This window comes from Cottoperca gobio, unplaced genomic scaffold, assembly GCF_900634415.1.
Source record: "Cottoperca gobio unplaced genomic scaffold, fCotGob3.1 fCotGob3_237arrow_ctg1, whole genome shotgun sequence".
Lineage (NCBI taxonomy): Eukaryota > Metazoa > Chordata > Actinopteri > Perciformes > Bovichtidae > Cottoperca > Cottoperca gobio.
The window spans coordinates 161925-183652 of NW_021166863.1; the positions used below are offsets into that span (position 1 = coordinate 161925).

Sequence of the window (21728 nt, forward strand, 5' to 3'; positions counted from 1 at the left end):
CATCCCAAGTTAAATCCTTAAGATGTTCATTTCCCTCTGAAGCGTATTCTCTCTCTGACAGTTGGATGATGAGATTGAGCGGTTAACTCTCCGCAGGAAACTACGCCTTTAAGAGAAGAAACATCTCCAACACATTGGAAAAGGTACATTTAATTATTTAAAATGAAACCTTTTCTTTTAAAAAGGCGAAGGGTCCTTCCTTTATTCAGTAAGAGATCGTAAGAGAAGGCATGAAATTATATAAAAAGAATTATACAAATAAATCAGAAAAGAGGGAAAATATTGCAAAACAAATAAAGTATAATCCAGATTAGAGAAATACTTTCAATTTCATTCCTGAATAAAAATACTTAATTGTTGATCGATCATTCAGCCATCATTATTATTATTAATATTATTTAACTATTTCAATAACATTGTGCAGTAAAGATCTGTGAATGTGTCGGCAACTTCGCTAAAAAGAAGTTCAACAAACAGTTTGTAAACAAGACGACAGTAAAAGAACATTTTCAGTAATGATTTTACTTTTGTTTACAATCTGTTGTGAAATATGTTTATTGGTTTTCAAATCCCCCGCAAGACAATAAATAGGAACACAAAAAGCAAAAATAAAACAGATACAAAAAGCAAACAAAAACATAATTACAGCTCATTAATTCATCGTCCTTTCGTACAAAAGCTGCATTTCTGCATCAGAAAGAACAAAGTTTGTTGTGTGAAGCGTCTGCATATTTGTGGGACTCTTTTATAGCAAACATCAGCTCTCCATCAGCAGCTCGTGCTTCAGTTCATACAATCTTTTGCTCGCAGAAATGAAACGAACCAATTTCGACCTCAATTCAGATCATGAGAAAAGAGACACGGGCAGAGGGTTGGAGCTAAAAAAAGAATCGCAGATAAGATCTGTATTATTTTTGCATCTCTCTGCACTTACACTTCTTTTTTTAGCGACGCAGCTTCGTTCACAAATCTCTGCGAGTTTGCGGCGTGATGAGAGACGACCAAAAACTATTAAATTGACCAGAGTTGTAAAAAAAAAAAAAAAAAAACCTTTAAAAAAATCCTCAAAGCCTTGAAATGCATTTCCAACTCTTAATTAAGATTTCTTCATTACAATGCACATCTTCAGAAAGACACTTTATGGCCTTCAAAAAGGCATTTTCATGTACTTTCATGCACTTATACGAGTTATTAAAGGGATAGTTCGGCTCTTTTCATATCAGTTTAAGTGTTATGTTATATTTAGAACATGTTCAACGCTTCACATGCCTCAGACGGCCCGCTGACGGGAAACTGAAGCAGTTATCTGTAATTTCACCAAAGCCACCAGACTACATTGACAAAAACACTAATTGTAGGTTGCAGGACACGGGAGCTGCTGGTCTACCGCTGCCTCCATCGGTTGGTTTGTTCGTGTGTCTTTTGTTGTTTTAAAGGGTTCATTCTGAATCACCCATAATAACACAAACGTACGGATCACTGCAGCGGAAGACAAGCAACCTCCATGTTCTTTGAGTCAATGAGTCAGACATCAACAAATGTGAACTATCCCTTTAATGAGCAAAACGTTTCTACAATCCAAGCGTTCCCCTTTAAACGCTGAAGAGAAGGAAACCTCCTAAACCTCCTGATATCTGACAGTGGACTTGCAGAGCGCCGGCATTCTCATAGAGATTAAATTCCCCTCACTCTGCATCTCAGTTCAGAGAGGGAGGGGTTAGAAATAAAAACATTGGCTGCCTCGAAAGAGAGAAGCAGCTCCTCACTTAGCACGGTAAACAAGACGCTTTGAAGTCAGCCATTTAAAAGAGGATTTACATGAATAAATAAATTGTGTGAGCTCCCAACACTGTTCATGAAATCGCACGAGGCAGACGGCTTCGGGGGAATCATCTGTGACGCCGACACATGTGGCGACACTGCAGATAATGTTGACAGGTCTGGGAATTATTAATAAATACCACCGTCTCCGTTTGCCTTGTTCAAACTCTGCAGCCGTGGAACATCAGCACTCAGTCCTGGGAATGTTTTTTATTTGACGAGATGACCAACAAGGAGTTTATATTAAAACACTTTGACGACTCGCTCCAGAACAATGAGCTCCTTTTCTTTTGAAATGGGCGATGAAGACGAGCTTCACAACCCTCCTCGTAAAGTATTCAAACATAATAATACAAATAATTACTAACAGGGATCGATATCTTTTATCAAATCCAAATCCTTTTGAATCCCTTATAGACTCTCAGCTTTACCGTTAGACATGTGCACGTAATTAAAAGATGTTTCATCACCTTTAGTTTGAGGAAACACTGAAGCCTAACGTTCTCATCCTGTGGCTGTGATGAGAGCACATTATGAAATGTAGAAAACTTTACATTTTAGCATTTCAAACCAGAAGCTGCTTCCTGCACATGAATCAGAGTTGTCGGTGAACCGGCGTACAGAAGTGCACGTAAAGGACATCCTGCAGAAATAACCCCACGTTGAAAATATCATCAAATGCCATTAAAATACATTTTTTATCGAGATTTATTCAATTTGCCGTTGTTTTTCTCTTTGCAGAGGGAAGAAATAACTTGTTTATATAATAACCTTATTATTTGTCAGCATATTACTTTTTATTTTCTATAAATACGTGCACAGGAGCACCAAGACGCTGCGTCACGGATGCTTTGAGAGTTACGCTGCTACTAAAGATGTTGTTTTGTGAATTCACCGCTGAAACTCCTCCAGATAAATGTTACTTTCCTAAACCTCCAGTATTAGTAACGAGGTTTGATCACATTGTGAGCGGGATGCTGCGGACCGCCTGCATGGTATTACGATTCCACGTTTACAGTGGACCTAACCCTAACCCTAACCCTAACCCTGTTTCCAACTTGTTATGAAGTGACAATGCAAGAAACCATGAAGTTTGAGGATTTAAATCATAAAGTTAAGTTTAATTCCACATACAGACTGAAGCAGAACTTTAATGTTATTCTTCCCTCTCTGATGTTTAAACCTCAGACGGGCGAGTTGAGACTGAATGAGTTGAGGGGACGGCTGGCTGACATCTCCTCTTCCACCATCAATGGCAGGAATGGTGACGGCGCTCGAAAGCCCAAACACGTGAATCATCTGCAGGATATGTGGAAGTTCTTCATTATAAATGAAAACAATAAGGAGAGTTAAGAGCTTAATGAATGTGACTGTCGGAGCCCCTCCCTACTCTCACCTGCTGCCTGACTGGTTACATTTGTGTGTCATGGATGGAGAACAGAAAAGGACGTCTGCAGTGCTGCCGGTCTCTGGGTCAGTCTTTGCTTACATGAATGTGACGGCCACTGTTTGGTCTTTGAAGACCTCTCAAACTGGCTTTTCATCCTCCTCCTCCTCCTCCTCCTCCTCTTCCTCTTCGCCCCTCCTCGAGCTTATCGGTACGGCGGTTCAGGCTGTTGAGGGTTCGGCCTGTAAAGCTGCTGCACTCTCACCGGCCGCCCGTGAGCCGGCCAGCCACCCGGTAACTGTCCGATGAGCCTGAGGCCGACCGGCTGTCCGTGTCCTGGGAGTGCGGCGCTGGAGCTGAGGATGTGGGTCTGTCCTAGCTGGGGTTCAGGTGGAGGCGTACTACTTTGATAGCCTGGAGCTGAGGGAGTGGGAGAAACGGGGTAGTGGGGGAGGAGGATGGCTGGCGTGAGGCCGTAGCGTACCTGGAACACTCTAAGAGGTCCCTGCGCTACGAAGCCGTTGGGCCGCTGAGGCTCCAGCTGCTCCGAGTCCTTCCTCACTTCCTTGCTCTCCTCCGCTCTCTTGCTTTTGCTCGGCTGCCGCTTGGCCTGCGCGACCTCCTGCATCTTCTCCGCTTGAGCCCGGCGGATATGATACGTCTTCCTGGAGCTTTGGAACTCATCCAGGAACTCATCCAGGCTTACGTTTCCCTCCATGAACTTCTCCAGCAGCTCCTGTGAAGCAAGGCAGACAAATAAACCGACATCAGCGGGCAGGACAAACACACAAAGGGAGGTCCGGCCGCGGGGAAGTGTTCAAACAAACTAAAGAATCAAGAGGATTTAATCAGCTCGGGGATGTTTACCCTTGAACTCTGGCATAGTGTGTCGACTACAATGTTTCACAGTTAGTACATTTTACACCGCTAACAAAAGATCCGTGTGCTGCAACTGTTACTTTTGGCAACGCTTGAAAGCCGTGTGATCCGTCTCCGTATGTGTTCCCAGGATGTGAGAAGCTTCGTCTGGTCGAGCTCAACACCGAGGACACACGTTATATTTGTGAAGTAATCACTGCAGGAACCACAGCGACTTAGTTCTACAGGCCCGGGACGGGCACAGCGTGACCCACAAGGTCAAGTGTTCCTACGGCTATAATAATGTATAATATATACAGTCACTAATAGAACTGATGACACGACGCTGTGGAATCTTTGCTTCATTTGAGTATTATTATTTATTTATTGGTGTAAATGTTTGAAAACCTAATATATAAATATTATTTATACACATTTCTGTAATTTAATTACATTCTGCCTGCTTCATGTTTGTTTACTCACGTAGTAAAGATACGTTGGCTTCACGTATAAGAGGTTTATAAAGGATTAGAGGAACACAGTTCAGCTGCTAGAACCTGATTACATCTCGTCACAGCAGAAGAACATGAAGTAAAAAGGCAGAACACAATAATTAAATATAATAAAACATAATATAAGTACAAGTGATATAAATAAAGAGAGTATTGCACATGGCAGTGATAACTGCACAGCAGTGGTGCAACAGTGTGTTCTTGGTGGGGGGGGTCTACCTCTCTATCTGTCCATGTGTGTATGTTCCGCTCTGCAGAGAGCTGCTCGTTGGGCCGAACTCCACCGAAGAGCGTTAACTTTATCCAAACACTCGTCCTGTCAGCTCGTGCAGTTCGGCATGTCACGTGTCACGTGTCACGTGCAGTAATGACGCTCGAGATTATTTTTCATCACCGCACAAACTCGACTCACTGGCCTTTAACTTCCACGGAGAAATAATCGTTCGTCCATTTCTCCTGGAAAGTGAAGACATTCCACATCCAGCTTTCTCTTGTTTACACTCGCCACGCTGCGTTCACTGACGTCAACAGTCTCGTTTAATGTTGAAGTTTGTTGACATGACGTGATGACACGTTCCGCTCGTGTTGTGTTCAGGGACCCTGACCTTTGCCAGTCGCCTGTTTAAAATACGACCCGGAGGCTCCCCACCCCTGATTTAAACTAACTAACAAGCAGCGCAAACCCCCCAAAATATTTAATTGACTGTCAGATCAGACAATAAAAAGCATTGAAGAAGCTGGAACCAGCTGTTCTTGCATTTTAGCTAAAATAGATTATTATGAAAATACTTGCAGATTCACTTTCTGTTGATTCACTAATAAACTGACCTCCAGTCAGATCTGATGACATGATGCGTTCATTTCAGTTCCATCCGGTGAAGATTCTCAATTTACTGGAAAACGTCTTTAACCGTCAAAAACCCAAAACATTCAGTTTAAAACCCAGAAAAGCAGAAAGTCCTCACGAGAAGATGATCAAGTTATTGACACAGATTGTTGCCTGATGTGTAACCTACATTTCCTCCTCTATGATGCACATGTTGACCTCCCGTCTATTAATGTCCGTTAGTCTGGTTTCTCCATCCAGAGGATTCTGCAGCGAGACTTAGAGGACGAGGCTGGTTGAATTGTAAAAGGGGAAGCAGCGAGTGGATAACTTCCATCTACTTATTAGTTGTATTACGCGTTTAATTGTTTATATTCATTTAAATATTTGAACTCTTTTTATGTTCGGCAGTTTGATTTAAAGATTAATTATTGATGAAATGACAAAAACCAACAACTTCTACTGTCCCACTTCCGTCTGAAGCACATTCACACTAAAGACACGAGTTTTTAGCAAATCCATCTTTAGTAAAATGCATTTCTTGGGACTATTTTATCTGCAGATTAACACACAGTTGGTGTTTGTGGGTTTAAGGTAATAAAAGGAACATGTAGCATATAGATAAGATAAGATCTCAGGCTTTGGATACGTCACCATACTTGTTATTAGAGAGATTTGTTTGATTCAGAGACTCGATGTTGTTTCTCCCACAGCCTCGTTCCATCAGCAGCCGCTTGCCACTGGTCGACCCGGCCGTGTGATTGGTGTGTGTGGTTTATTACGTCTCCTCCCACTGTGTCTTCCCCCACTGTGACTTGAGCGTTTCTCCATCTGGCGTGGAGGACGCCCGTTAAATATCCTCAGGTCGCAGGGAATGTTATTAGCCTGACTGCCAACATACAACAGCTGCTGCTACAGGCAAAGCTCATTTCATTTTAAAGTACAGTGTGTGTGTGTGTGTGTGTGTAATGTTCATACACAGAATGACGAGTGTCAAATCAAATCAATAAATAAACTCTTGACGTTGATTAAAACTTTAAATATAGACCTTAATGCTCTTTATTCTTCGGTTCATTGGTTTAATGATGACATTTCTTGAAGGACAGTAAAAAGGATCCAGCTGGAGGCCAAATGATTCGTCAAATTATTTGCCAATTAATTGCGATAATGGTCGAGTGATATCATCAGACTCCAGCAGAGCTTTTATTTATGTAAACTGAATGTTTGACTTTCTCACATTTCTGCTATTTTACAGACAAAATCATTCTTTGAAAAACTACCTGCAGATTAATTCATGTAAATAAAATATGAAAAAGGAAAGTAAGATTTGTCTTTTAGTTGTTGCAGTTCAACAAACGGAACAGCTCATTATCATTTGTTTATGTTTTAGCTTCTCGCGACAATCTCTTCATTCAACGAGGCTTTTTGTTTCCATTATACGTCAAAGGAAAGAAGAGGAACCCGGCGGACACAACAAGAGTTCAGCTGGAGAATCCATTATCCATAAACACAGGGTTCTTTGTACACGTGTGCGCAGGACAGAGGAAAACAGCACGTTCTCAGCAGTGCAGTCCCCGACGACATCAGTGGCTGCAAGCCGACAGTTTAATACAGAATGAGCAGAGAACATGGAGCCGTGAAGTCACACACCAGAGCTGCTGTGTGCCCTCAGCGAACTATCTGTACACGCTCACGTTAAAGGCGAGTCATTGAACCGCCGCCGCTCTCACGCGGGTGATTTATACGATGACGACGACAAGTTTAACTTTTGTTTCCGTCGTCAGATCTCATTTTCATGTTGGTACCTGATGAAGAATCTTCATAATAGGAAAACTTGTTTGACTTCAGGCAACAGATGAAGAAGACGTTGGGCAGAGACTTCAAAGGCGGGATTTGTCTCTGACACGGAGGCCAAAGGGGAAACATGCTTTTCCAGATTTCCCCGGCACGGCTGTGATTACATATGAACTCTGAAAACATGTTTTGGGAACGTCACCAAAATCACTGACGCAACGACTGAATCTCAAACAGAAGAGGTCGTTACAGGAGGAGAGACGTCTGCGTGTGTTAGGCCGCCGTATAGTTTATACTGTTCGTGTATTTATCTAGAAGATCGAAGGTGTGAAATAACAGAGCTGAACATTCACTGATGTCTCATAAAGAAATGTAGCGAGGCCGAGCGAGGCGGTTTGGCATGAGCTGGGTGTTGCTTAATCCATCAGTTGGACAGCCGCTGTAATGACTGAGTCATGGAGGTATCGATCGGAGCCGCGGGAGGCGGGGGAGGCGTGCAGCTGAGCCGATCAATCCGAGCCCGGAGCAGCTTTCATCTGAGACTCTCTCGCTGTCCTGATTGAGGCCAAACGAACACGCGGGATTCAAACTCGCTGGTTAATGCGTCGTGTTTACGAAGGTTATTAATGATTGTAATCCTGCAGCTGAAGCTTTGTGCATATCATAAGGTTTCATTCTGAGAACCTTCCTCAAGGCTACTTTCATATAGTTCCTTTTAAACATGCGCTGCAAACATGAACTGGTCCCCCGGAGGAGCCGCGTGGGACGACGCAAATGTTCAAATCATTCGGATCGGACTTTAAAACAGACTTCCCCCGGCCAGCACCCTGGCGGTGTCCGATTGAGCCCATGTGTGAATACAGCCGCTCATTGTCCTGATGATTCACAGCAAGCCCGTGGGTGTGTCGGCGAGGCTTTCTCTCGTAGCTGGTGTGAAGCTGGAGGGTTAGGGGGGGGGGGTCGTTTACAGCGAGATACAGGAACTTCCATTTGTACGGGCAATTTCATTCACACAATTAAAATTACGGACCGCGAGACGCTTCTGACTCGGACGATCTCCTGTCGTGTGTGTGAAAGGGAAGCTCCGTGAAACACAGACTATATACAACTGGAACCACAAACAAATCCTCCATTTTGCAGTTAAATGACTAAATGACTAAATGACTAAATGAAAGATGAGATATTTAGGGAAACATCAGAAAAGCTTCTTTAGCCTCGCAGCCTCTGCGTGGGCAGGATGTTGTGGGTGCTTGATTGACAGCTGAGCCAGCAGGAGACACAATGCTGTCAGATAGTGGTTTACATTGTCAGTACTGGAGTCTGACTAGAACGGCGTGTACACAAGAGAGTATTCTGAACAGCAGGTCAGCGACATCTAACTTTCCTCCTGTAATGTAAACCGACACGTGTTGCTCTTCTTCTGGTGCATTTCTCAAAGCGTAGCTCCCGCCCCCACTGATCTGTAGAAGGCGTCTTTATTAACTCAACTCATTTAATGTTATTTTGTAGCACTGGGTGTTCAGTTGACACCGCAGAGTTTACTTCCCACTTACATGACTTCATGATCTGTCCTTCTATATGTTCTTATCAACCAAACATGGCCACATTTTAATCAAGTCTCGCCGTCTGGGTTTCTATCCAAGTCAGAACAGCGGACTCACATTTAGGCGTATTGTTTTTAATGGTCCGGGGACACATGCCGGACTAATGCTGCCTCCTCCCCAAGAGAGAGGACATTTAGTGGAAAGAAGCAGAAAAGGCGGTTTGTACCAAAATCCTTAAATGTGTAACATCTGAATGCAGGTTTGGCAGAACACATGTACATAATGCGGGGGGGTTTCTGCAGTGGGTTTACTTGCTCTCAGATGTCGGACTGCTCACTGTGTGTATAATATGCCTCGTGTCTTTAAAGATCAGAGGCGGGTGGGCTGTCAGCTCCACTGCAGGCTTTAAAAGAATCATCCATAACTGACTGTTTGATTCTCACAAAGAAGAGAAACAAGCTCCATTTTAAGAGCATTTTGATTATTGATTTCTTTTTCCATTACCTCTGAATGCTCCTCAGCACGTGCCACCTCTTCCTGCAGGAGGTTCTGCGCCGTATGCGGGCTGTGCTTCTGGCCACGAGTCTCTGCAACGACAAAGACACATCAGTGATGCATGGGGAGAGAGGAAGACGAGGAATGACTTCACTGGAGTTGGGAAGAAAAACCAGCAAACAAGAAACCGCAGCAGAGAAAATCATTTTCCAAATCACAAAGAGCGTGGAGGGTTTGTGCTGACGAGGAGACGGTGGTGGTGATGATGGGGTGGACAGTTGTTGGCGAGAAAAAAGAGAACACACGGGTCGTGAATATTAAACTTTGGGTTATTTTGGGAAACTGAGCTTAGTTTGGTTTGACCGCGAAACTAAAACACTCATTTTTGCAATCTACTCAAATTTAGATGTGTTTCTGTTTGCAGTCAATAAAAGTATAAAACATCAACAACACAATGAATCATCCGTCTCTGACGCTGCAACAACAAGCTCCATGTTCACATACAAACACCACGTCTGAATTATTTATGTTCATGTCAATATAATGAAACATTCAAGGAGCCATAAGAAAGAAAAGATCACAAAACCACACGCAGTATAATCTGCCGCAGAACATTCAAACCAACAGCACACGCGGAGGACACGTCAAGTGGTCAACAGAGTTATGGATCCTTGAAACAAACTATATTTAGTTTTCTCTTCACATCAACGTGTCTGACCTGGAGGGTTATTTGAAACCCGTGTGCAGGAGAACGGCCAGTGTTGTTATTACCACAACAACGAGACCCGCGGTGTAAAACAACAACAAGGAAATACTCTTCGCCTTGAAATATATCAACAATTGATTTAAGTCGACCTTTTTTAATAATGGAAATCTTAAGAGATGAAGAAATTGTGGAGCCCTGGGGGCCTCGGTGGGGGGGGGGGGGCAGAGCATGAACACGTGTTCCTGTTTTCTATCTCTGTCCTCTCTAATAATGCAAAGGAAAGAAGTTTTTCAAATTCAAAGCTCATGGAGGCAATTAAAAATCTGTAAGTGTGTCTTTTATATTGCAAGTAGTAGATTGCCACACTTTGCCTCAGAACCCCCCCCCCTTCTCAGGGTCGTAGCTCAGTCAAATGCCAACACACAGACCCGATACACACATCTTAAGATTCTGAGCGACTTTTACTTCCTGAGGATATCGTTATCTCGGGAATCCCAGATCATCTCCTCGTAACCGCAGATCTTCAAGTTGTCTTCAGTCTCAAAGTATTTCAGTGGTACGCGTCGTTACATGCAGATAGGAGCTGATAATAGCACATTCAGCATCTAATGGTGGCAGAATGTAAACAAATAAAGGCCATTGTCTTTAATTGATCTTGGAAAAGTTTGACTTCTATTCTTATTTAGCTCAACATCTTTCTCTTTTTATATTCATCTGTACTCATTTCAGTTCTTGTGCTGCTGCACTGTGTGGATCAATAAAGCTTTATGTCATCTCATCTTAAGTTGTAGCCAAGTGTATTTGCTTATTTTATCATTAAGGAAGCAGAACTACGCCCACAGACAGGAAGACGAACATACTGGACGCAGCGCTGATGCAAAGTGACAACAGATACGGGCAGTAATGGCCACAGCCGGCATGATAAATATATATAAATATATAGAGGTCCTGCACGTCATACGCAGCACGTGTTCACCTCCCGGGGATCGCAGCATGGCATCATTATGAACAGGCTTGACCCAGCTGACTGCAAAGTGTTCCCGTCCCTCCAAGAGACGCCGTGACAGGCTTTACTGGGTTCAACGGAGGCCGAGGTGCAAAGAAAGTTCACAGAAACGACTGTAAGCCATCTCTGCAGAGAGAAGACAGACTGTGTGTAGGTGTATGTTTCTCTGTATCGTGGTCGTAGGTATCAACGTGATTCATGGCGCTTTTAGTGAACACAGGTGAACATTTTGTTTTTTGAAAAGCTTAACGGCAACACATATAGATTGAAGCAGAATATCTGGTTAGATCAAATGATTCCATTTATCTCTCAGTAATGTTGACTTTACGACGCTCTGGAGTTATTGGAAATGTGTGGATCACGCGGAAACAATCCTACGCAGCGACCACTGGAATCTAATTCTAGCGTAATAATGTTAGTGTAGCCTGATCGCTATCTGCAGCTGTGCAGAAACACAAGGTTGAACAGAATGAATATGGAACAGAACATAACGGCTGTCAAATTATTCACACAGATCTTTAAAAGGTGATAAAGTTCCCGGAGCAGAAAACATAACGGCTGCTTTCTATAGCATTAATAATCTATCGCTCGGCGTTACGCGTGAGGGTCCTGGCCATCATTGTGTATCAAGCAAGCATGCATTAAGGAATGGCCTCGCTCATGACCTCACAGCCGATGTGGGGTGATGGGGGTGTAATGAGAGGTGACAGCCAGGCAAACAAATACTCCTACAGCAGCTGTATGTGACCTACATTTGAGGAGGTGGAGAGAGAGGGTGGTGGTACGGGGGTGGGCAGGGTCTGGAGGCCACCGCAGCGTATAGAGCTGCACTTAACAGAGAATGTGTCGGTGATCGAGCACCACAGTTCGTCTGGGAGCAGACATGAGATGATGAGGAGTCGAGAAAGTCACACTGCGGGCTGGAGCCCCGTGTCCCTGCATACGATGTGGACGCCGTCTCGGCGACGTCACTCGTAGGTTTCCTGCTAAACTAAGAATGTGCACGTCGGAGGGGGGCGCCGCAGAGCAAGTGACTTGAGACGGCACCCACGGCCCTAATGATGCGTAACTTTAAGCCTTAATATAATTCAAACAGAGTATATAACCCCCCCGTTTAGAGACCAGGCTGTAAAGTCATTTCTTACTAGAAAAACATATAATACTCCACATGTCTAACTTCTCCAACGCAAAACAAGACATGTGATGGAAACCCTTTTAACATATTGTGACTAGAGACTAAATAGTTCGCTGTGGGATCACGTAGACTTATTGTTTGACAAGCCTCGTAGTGTAAAGCCTGTGGTTAAATGTTTATCTAATGGCACAAAGAAACACTTTTGGGATGGAACAAACATTCTCCACTGGGGTCAAAGATGTATGAAGCTAATTTCATGCAAGAATTGCGATACCTTGCCAGAGAGCAGAGAGCTCGTCGGGGGAAGTTTCTGACTGAATGGAGGCAAAACATAAAACTATTCTGAATGATTCCCTGGGAACAGACGGGCGAACACAGGGACGGACGGACAGATGGACCAGCTGACGTCGCCTCCCTTTGGCCCGGCTGTTAAAAAGGATCAGTTCACAAAGTTTAAAGTATGGAGCAAACATATTGTCCCACTAACCCCTCGTGTAGCGTCGATGCAGGCAGATCATTCTGGTTTTGTTCGTCCCAGTTTTCTGCCAGTAAACAGTTTGGAGAAATGACTTCTAATGCATTCCTATCCATTGCTCCTGGATCATTACATCATTCATTTACCCAAAACATCTCAAATGCAAACATTTAACTGGTTTTGTTCATCTTTTGTGATGTCATTAGTTGCAGTGCATAAGAGGGGATCGAAATATGTTGTTAAAATTAATTTCTGGTACATTTTCTTTCACCTTTTTAGCTAAACCTCCATTGGTCTCATAATGCAGTCCTGGACTGCGTCACAGCCCCGGGTCCAAACCAAACAATCAAAACATGTTTCTGAAATCGTGTTGTTGGGCCATGACAGGTCTGGAGTCATTAGGAGTTCAGGAGCGTGTTCCCACAACACAATAATCAGATCGGTCATCAGGCACCAGCTCCCCTCGAGCCTCCACTGTCAAGATGTCCAGAGAGGTGAGGTCAGCCCTCTGCAGCGATCTAACCTACATCGTGTTGACAGGAGGACTCGTGCGGTGGGAAACGCTGATCGAGGTGACAGTTAGCGCCACTGTGTGGAAAACAGCTGATGCCAACGTGTTAATGGCCGTGCTAAATCTAGCCAAGACCTCCAGTAAATTGTGACATGAAGCACAGGAATAATTGACCTCAGATTGCAGATGGATATAGAGGCTCTGCTACTTCTTGTAATCACTTGTGTTCCTGCTGTGATCTGGTCCCTAAAAGTATGCGTCTGACAAATACCATCAAAGGTGAGGGTCAGGTCACGGATGCTGAGGTAGAGGTTTGCAGAGGTGTGAAACCAGGCAGGGTTTGAGTTTCCCTCTCACGCTCGTTCTTTACACAACTAGTTTTGTGACTTCTCATGTGTACAACAGAGTGCGACTCTTTAAATGCCTCCGAGCAGAGACTGTGAAAGTGTTCGCCGTTATCCACAATTGTACAATTCGTTTCGTTGAGACAACAAAGGAACACAAAAACACACGGGGCCCATTTTAAATCGTGCAAGTGTGAAGCACGGCTACGTTGGTGCAGCAGCACAAAGTGTACAAGGACTGGCTGAAGTGTGAAGCACGGCTACGTTGGTGCAGCAGCACAAAGTGTACAAGGACTGGCTGAAGTGGGAGATACGGTAGGAGGGTGTGGGGAGTAATACATACTCTCTGCCCGTCACTGGTCTCATAGCTTGGCATGACAAACAAGACTCATCAAAATGAAGGAACAGCTTCTCCAGGAGGTGCAGACGACACGACGTGAACACCCAGCTCCACAGCCAGAGGCTTAATTAGAGCAATTTAGTTAGTTTTTTGGTTGAAGCAGCTTTTATGATCGCATTAAACAATCATAATTATTCAGTCTTTAACGTGGCAAATGGTAAAGTTTTGCAATTTGTTGTTCCCAAAGTCTGAACTGAATTTGGAAAGAAAGCTTTGAGGTGTTCTGCACCGACGGCGTGGAATAATATACAGGCTGATCTCAAACTAAAGCTGTGGTGAGACCTGTTGAGTCCAGGTCGCCTGTGTGCAAATGTTTTAACGGATCATTTTTAACGGCGCTGAAAGGCGTTTTCTTGTTAATAGTTATTGTTGAAACTGTGCTGCTGCTATCCTTGGCTCAATGAGACTCACCTGGTTAAACAACATAAACATCATATTCACTGTAATGCATTTCAAGAATCTGATCTCCACTAATCCGTTCTGCAGAGTTATAACAACCCAGTGGTGTGTGCTCAGTTTGTAGCAGCGTGGTGTCATGTGCATGTAAATGAATGAAAGTAAACACAGTGGACAGTTGTGCGTAACGGCACTACACTGTGACGCTGCAGACATTTCTAATCTGTTGTGTTGGGATGGCTGCAGGGATTTAATGACATGAAAGAAGCTTTTCATTTAGTATAAATCAGCTGTGGACACCAGATAGTGTAAGAATCATTCATTAATGCAGATCAATGGAGACATTCCTGCTTTAATCACGTAGATTATTTCGTGATGCCTTATTGAACACATCTACTGGTTCAAAGAGCGTTTATTCATATTTTAGGCATTAATCCATTATTGCAGCTCGTTTAGTTTGATGTTGTTCACAGAGCAAATCAAAGCACAGCACAGAAGCTGCTCAATCGTCATGGAGACGATGTTAAAATGAGACTTTTGCAACGTGTGTGAAAATGTACGACGGTCTTTCTGTCAAATGAACAGAAACGCCAGTAAAATACCGGGCTTTTCTTACAGCGTTCTTTCTTGCCTTTAAGCACAACAGATTTCCACGTTTCACGCCTGACCTGTCGCTAAAATGTTCTCGGGTCAAAGGCTGCGAGATATCAATGCGACTGACTGGATCAACACGGAGAGGTCGATGATGATGAACACACAAAAAACAAAGCCGCTAACTCTACTGCACTAAATGGTCACGAGAAATCAAGTGAAACAATGCAGTTAAACACGCCGGGCAAATATTCTGCTGCTGATACACAAATAGGTCATGGCATTACAGATGCAGGCCGGCGATGAATCCAAGGCTTGAAAATTAGCCAGCGGTGAACTCCACCCCTGCAGCGCTCCAGCTTCATGTTTGCCCTGCACTAACACAGCAACCTGAGAGGCTTTGATTTACATCCAACACAAGTGTGATCACGGCTTCACAGCTCCGCGCGGAACAAACCGAGCGTTACTATTTAAGTTCATTCATGAATTGGAGCTGACCGCTTTCTCTCGCTTGCTCTCATAACAATATGTTGTTTTATTCCCACCGTCTGCTCCTTCGCAGCACACATCAGTGCGGTGTGTCCTGTCAATCAAACAGCGTGATCAGCACCATGGTATCTTTCTTTCCTTCTGTTGTGGCTTAATGATCTTTCCTCGGCCTGTTCAGTCATGGTCAATGCAGCTCATGGGATTAATGCTGGCTTTAATCAGCCGTCTGATGCCAGAACCCACGTTTCTACCAGTGGCTCTTCTGACGGCTTTATATTTGATGTATTTCAATGATTCTTCCCCGTTTTTATTCCCGTTTGCACACTTTCATCCGTGTCACCGCTAACTCTTTGTTGGTTAGGGGAAGCTGGGTGGGAGTTTCATGTCATCGCCCCAAATTAAATCCCCACTCTGCACGTGCCCTGCCAATCCAGTAAGAATAGCATTAATGGAGCAACTAGGGCTGAAAGATTCTTCAACTTACATGATTAATAGTGTCGTAACAAGAGACCGTTTCTGGTTATGATACATTATAATTGTATATAAACCTGTAGACATAACTTGAGTTTATTCCAAACATGGTTTCAATCAAACTCTGAAAACACACTTTCAATAGTTTCAAGCCTTCTCTTACATCTCATGTGACGATGCGAACTGTGGCTGCAGATAATCAATGTTAATTCTGTGAGGAAAACAACGGGTCAGCGGTGCAGAGCGCTAAGCTCTCGGCATGCCGATGTCTCAAATATTCACACTTGGCCAAAGATGTTTTGTCGAAAAGGAAACACCGGTCTGTATAATTCTCATATTTGACAAAATAAGGAAGTGGGCTGGGGTCATTTTCAAAAGAGACGCATTTCAAACAGGTTAGCTAGCAGGTAGCTCGCTGGGTTGTTGTGTCGATGACAGCTGGCAGACAGAGTCTCCCGTTAATCTCCTTTACGCACATCATATCATCGTTTTTAAGCCGATCGCATTAAAAGCTGTAAATCTGGACCTCCAGTGCAGAGCTGTCAAAACATTGCCAGACGTGACTTAGCAGCAGTTTATCATTATTACCATAAGGCAGAAACTATGAAGCTGCTGTGACTGACTAAGTGAGTAATGTTAAGTATACTGCTGATGAAATATGAGGAGCTATATTGGTCTATTTTGCTATTTAGAGGGTGAGAAACACGCAACTGGATCATTTTACCCGATTCTGATACGGGCGATCTTCGTTCCTACCCTCACCTATGGTCATGAAGGCTGGGTCATGACCGAAAGAACGAGATCACGGGTACAAGCGGCCGAAATGTGTTTTCTCAGACGGGTGGCGTCTCCCTTAGAGATCGGGTGAGAAGCTCAGCCATCAGGAGAGACTCGGAGTAGAGCCGCTGCTGCTTTACGTTGAAAGGAGCCAGTTGAGGTGGTTCATCTAGTAAGGAGCCACCTGGGCGCCTCCCTAGGGAGGTGTTCCAGGCACAGCTGGGAGGAGACCCCGGGGAAGACCCAGGACTCGGTGGAGAGATTATATCTCCTCACTGGGAACGCCTCAGGATCCCCCACTCGGAGCTGGAGGATGTGGCCCGGAGAAGGGGAGTCTGGGGTTCCTTACTGGAGCTGCTACCCCCGCGACCCGACCCCAGATAAGAGGTAGACGATGGATGGATGGATGGATGATACGGTAGGAACAAGAAAAACATGCTAAGTATTTTGTTTAATGTTTGTTGACCACAAACAGATGGTTTTAAAGCATAACAATAATCACAGATATTAGATCATTCAGCCCTTGCAGCAACACACCCTGGCAAACACAGCGATGAGGTTTGAACACACACCCAAGCTAAAAGCGCCTCTGCTGGGTATCAAACCCCCGGGTTTTTGAGGAGGTAGACAGGAACTTGAACAGCATCACCTAACTGCTCCCGACTGTAAAAGTGAATCTGACCCGACAGCAAAACACCTCATAAATATCTGAATCTACATCGCACACACAAAGAAACATTCAGATCTTTTACATCCTTAAAACCCACAAGTGAGTATAATGTTTTATTCAAATCTGAATATGGAAAGTCCCAAACAAAAAGCCCGGTTACCAAACAGCATGAGCACTTTGTTCTCCAGCTGTAGAACAGTCAGCCGGGTTCCCAGAGGAACGCAATATAAAAGCTTTGTCTCTCAGTTCACATTCACTTAGTTCTGGTATGGTGGCAACAAACAAGCCCATAATCCCAGTTTGATGACCGCACCCAAGAATGAGAATAAGACCTAGCAAGTACAGTCCTGTCGCAGGATGTTTAGTGGCTAACCTGCATTTGTTCTGAACTAGTGGGTGGAGGAGGATTTACTCTGTGGTCGGGGGATAAAAGTTCAATTTAATAGTTAAAAGAATTGTCACAATAATGATTTGTTATCCTCTTTTAATGTAAAACATGGATTGGCAGATGGATTACAGGAGATAAAAGAAGAATTATAATCAACTAAACGTCTAGCCGTTAGTCAGCGGACTGGAGAACAGCTGAAAACATTCAAAGGCATCCAACGATCCGGAACAGTCCACCTACAATGGATTCACTAAATTGGTGGCAGAATACAAACATGAGGCTGTTGTGCGTACAAAGCTGACAAACGGTGTTAAATTCATGCCTCATTTGCATGTTCAGCTCGCAGGGAAAGTGACCAACCGCATATAAACACAGCCAACCGGTCAGTGACACGTGCCCGTGATTTAAAACAAGTAGCCGTTAGTGTATGTTGTGTCACCTGATGCATTGCCACAGTTAACTGTTTAAATATGGGTTTCTAATTGTCATGTGCAAAACACTAGAAAGACGCTCTTTGATTCAGAGTCAGTGACACCAAATGTGACAGTGTGTGAAGTTTTAAATAGCACCGTGTGGCTGTGCCGAAAATATCTCCAAGTGATGTGATGCTGTCAACATTTGAGCCGATATCTATTAATATGAATAAAATAGGCTGAATACTTGACTAACGTTGCTTTTTATCAGTTCTTGGTTTGATATTAAACAAGTCAGTGACAAGTTGTGTTTACTTTATAACATTTTTAACTTTCGAATATTAAACGACAATCTTTCCCTGAACAGCAAAGTGCTTTTGTTGCCTAACGACAGAGTTTGCACGCTGGCGGATGGAGCGCAGAAATGTCAAGATATACTACGACTGATGTCACAGCGCGAGGGTGGGATGAGATGTTCTGTAAACGTGCGAGTTATAGTTTAATTATCTCTTAGAAATAAGATGTGCTGCTTTTCAACATTGTAAATGAGTCTCTCTTCATCCATGTTGACTGACACGCCTGTAAACTGACGCTCGTTCGCAGAGATGTGAACCCTAACTACAGCTGGGCCAAAGTCCTGTGTTTGTACGACCCCCCCCCCCTCCTTTCAACAGTCAGAAACTACATGTTCTTGCTTTAAAATGATGAGTTTTTAGGTGCAACTTCTAAGACACAGGGCTGCTTTAAAGAACAGGTGTGTGTGGCCGTGTGTGTGTGTGTGTGTGTGTGTGTGTGTGTGTGTGTGTGTGTGTGTGTGTGTGTGTGTGTGAAGGGCATTTATATCCTTCATCTCAAAAGTTTAAAAATCAGCGCTGATGATGAGCAACGAGGCTAGCAGCAGAAAGGAGCAGAGGGAAATAGATGGCACTAATATTTGTGAGAAAGTGTCTGGAGTAGACGTTAAGAAACACTCGAGGCCTCGACGCCACCTGGGGACCTCGACGCCACCTGGGGACCACAACACACTCGGCCAGCGTTCTCAGGATGTATTAAACAACACAGCTGTCCACCTTGATCCACTGCACACAATGAGATTACTAGCCTCACAAAAAAGCCCTCCTCATTCATCTTTGTGTCCCTTGTTGCAGCAAATGAGAGTCAGATGTTTTGCAGAGGAAGGACGGACCCCCACCCATCCTGCATCGCTGGGGAGGAGGGACAGCATCTGTGTAACGCGCGCACATTGACAGGAAGTTTAACATTCCTCACAACTTCCATCATAGCTGAGGCTGCAGCACAAACTAACTTGATTACAGTAAACCACAGACTGGGCTCCGCAGTCATAAAGAAGTAACAGTTGACATTACCTCTGGAAATTAATGCAGCAGGATTTGATTTTATCACCTGCTCTCGGCTCGGTACCCTGTGAGGAATTTCTAAAGCTTGCACCGTGAGGCTTAAAATTTAGGGCCGAGGCTTAAGAAGACATCCTCTGGTGCTGCTCTATAGCTGCTCCGTCAAAAAGCATGACTTGCCTAAACAAAGACAAGGCCCCCTTTCACCCCGCAAATTCCATGACAACTGCTGCAAGCTTCCTGCTGGCATTTGATATGCTCCATTTCGTTCCCATGACCAAAACTCCAGTCATGCTGAGGCTTTTCGCTGAGCAGTTGAAGGCTCGTCTGACTGACGCTCTGAAGCTTCTCTGTACTCTGATGTGAAACGTCCCTTATTCTCTGCACCAGCGAGGAAGTGTCACAGAGAGTCAAAGGTTATCGAGTTTAGATGTCTGTGTGGCAAAGTGTGCAATAAAGGCTGTGCGTTATACGATGAGGAGTCACAATGTATCTGAGGTTTCTTCTTTGTTTCCACTGAAGTCTACTTAAAACCGAAGAGATTTCTGTGGTCTTTTAAGTAACTAGGTTCTACAAGAATAGGCGATAAAAGGTCACCAGGATTTTATAGCTTCACTTTCACTTAGCGAGGCCATATTTACACATCCAGTCCTGGAATCTGAACCAGTGACCTCGTCATCACAACCACAACTCCTCTTGACTTGTCTCGACCGTGATCGTCCACTGGCACCGCATATGAAACCAGAAACACCCTCCCCCCCTCCTCCTCTCCTCTTTGTTATTTCAGAGGTGGGTCAAACTCACCAAGCTGACTCCGTTTTTCCCAGCAAGTGGTTGCCAGGTTGGACAGTTCCCGGTATTTCTCCGCCAGTTGGAGTTTGCCGTTATTAAGGCGGGGTCGTCGGTCGAGGCTCTCCTCGGCCAAGCTCCGGTTGGTCGTCAGCAGCATCTCCCTGTCCACTTGGAGCTCCTGAAACTGAACAGAAGTACAAAGTCAGCAGATTAGTCCATCGTGCATGTGGAACAGCTGTGTGGTAGTGTGTACCTAAATTATGTCCAGGACTTTTATTTTGAAGGGTATGAGTCAACTCTTTCTGTGTTCGTTATTTTCCTACTGTTCTTATTCCACACTCTTACTAACATGTTATTATGGGAATAAATGAGTTTTAATGTAGAATTCATAGTTTTCTACAGAAGGAAATGTTCTATGTATTCGGAGGAGATATAACACTGTGTCTGTACTTGTCGAGTTTCCCCTGGAAGATTTTCTTTGCTCCATTTACTTACAGTAATACATTTAGCTTTACATTAGAGCTGCAATGATCAGAAAATTCATCTGCGTTAAGTCATTTTCCATCACTAAATGTGAGGATTTGCTGCTTTTCATTATTTTATATGACTATAAATAGAATATCTCTTAGTTTGGCACTTGGACTGTTAATCAGACATTTAAAAGACTTCTTCTTGAGCTCTGGGAAATTGGGATGGACACTTTCTCTGAGATTTTATGGACTAATTCATCCTGTTTGTGTCGTTATAGGAGGCACAGAGGGCATCCATGCAGAGAGAGACGCTGTGCATGTTCCTTTACAATTGCAGGAAAGTTATGTTGGTGCCTGGCTATAAATTGTTGAAAGACGGTCCCAGTGGTTCTCGGTTCCTATACAACAAAACGCAGCGCTGCATGAGTTCATACACCCCGAATCACTCCTGAATCGGGAGGAAATCTGCATTGTGATAGTTTTCTGTGTATTTAAGCCACCGGCTGTTTGAATCCCTTTTGTAGGCAGGCTACTTTATCTTGTACTGCACGGGACCCGGAATCACCTGCTGATGGAGGAGAGAGGGTCAATCAGTCTTAATGATCAAGACAAACCAGCCACGAGAATCACACTGGCGTCCCTCCAGTCACAGGCCTTCTTCTCAAACAACCACCAGTGTTGTATATAGACTTTGACTTTAACAGAGCCGGTGAGACAAAGGGCTGAAAGAGGAAAGTGTGATTCTGTTCTTTCATACAGATACTTCCTATCATTTTAAATCAGACTATTGTTCAGCGAGCTTTACAACTTTAAGTAACTAATGTAAGGATATTCTGATTATCCTGATAATGGGAAATCACCAATCTCAATCTGCGATAAAATCCTTTACCGTCCCAGCCCTGATCATTGTGGTGGTACTTTTAAATAAAGGGCCTCAGTACCACTTCCACCTCTGAAATACGGCTCTTTTGTGTGTCATGTAGCCCCACTGACGAGTTATTATTCTGGTAGTACATCTCATTAAAACATAACAAGTGGAGACTGTGTCTAAAAAAGTCATTCATGTTCAAAATGTGACGATTCCAGATATTTATGGCTGTAA

General features: G+C 43.9%; 1 protein-coding gene across 2 annotated transcripts; it reads right to left on the minus strand.

Moving 5' to 3' along the window:
- Positions 1-539: 539 nt before the first annotated feature.
- Positions 540-21197, minus strand: vps37d (VPS37D subunit of ESCRT-I). 2 transcript variants are annotated; one of them, XR_003831906.1, is made up of 4 exons: positions 20169-21197; positions 9247-9329; positions 3218-3944; positions 540-3120 (listed from the first exon to the last, which is right to left on the minus strand). XR_003831906.1 is itself a non-coding variant. In XM_029426776.1 (3 exons), the coding sequence occupies exons 1-3, from the start codon at positions 20311-20313 to the stop codon at positions 3414-3416; spliced, it is 759 nt and encodes a 252-aa protein (XP_029282636.1). In that variant the 5' UTR covers positions 20314-21197; the 3' UTR covers positions 540-3413. The 2 variants fall into 2 exon arrangements, 1 of the variants encoding a protein (XP_029282636.1); XM_029426776.1 differs by having other exon boundaries at positions 540-3944.
- Positions 21198-21728: the final 531 nt, after the last annotated feature.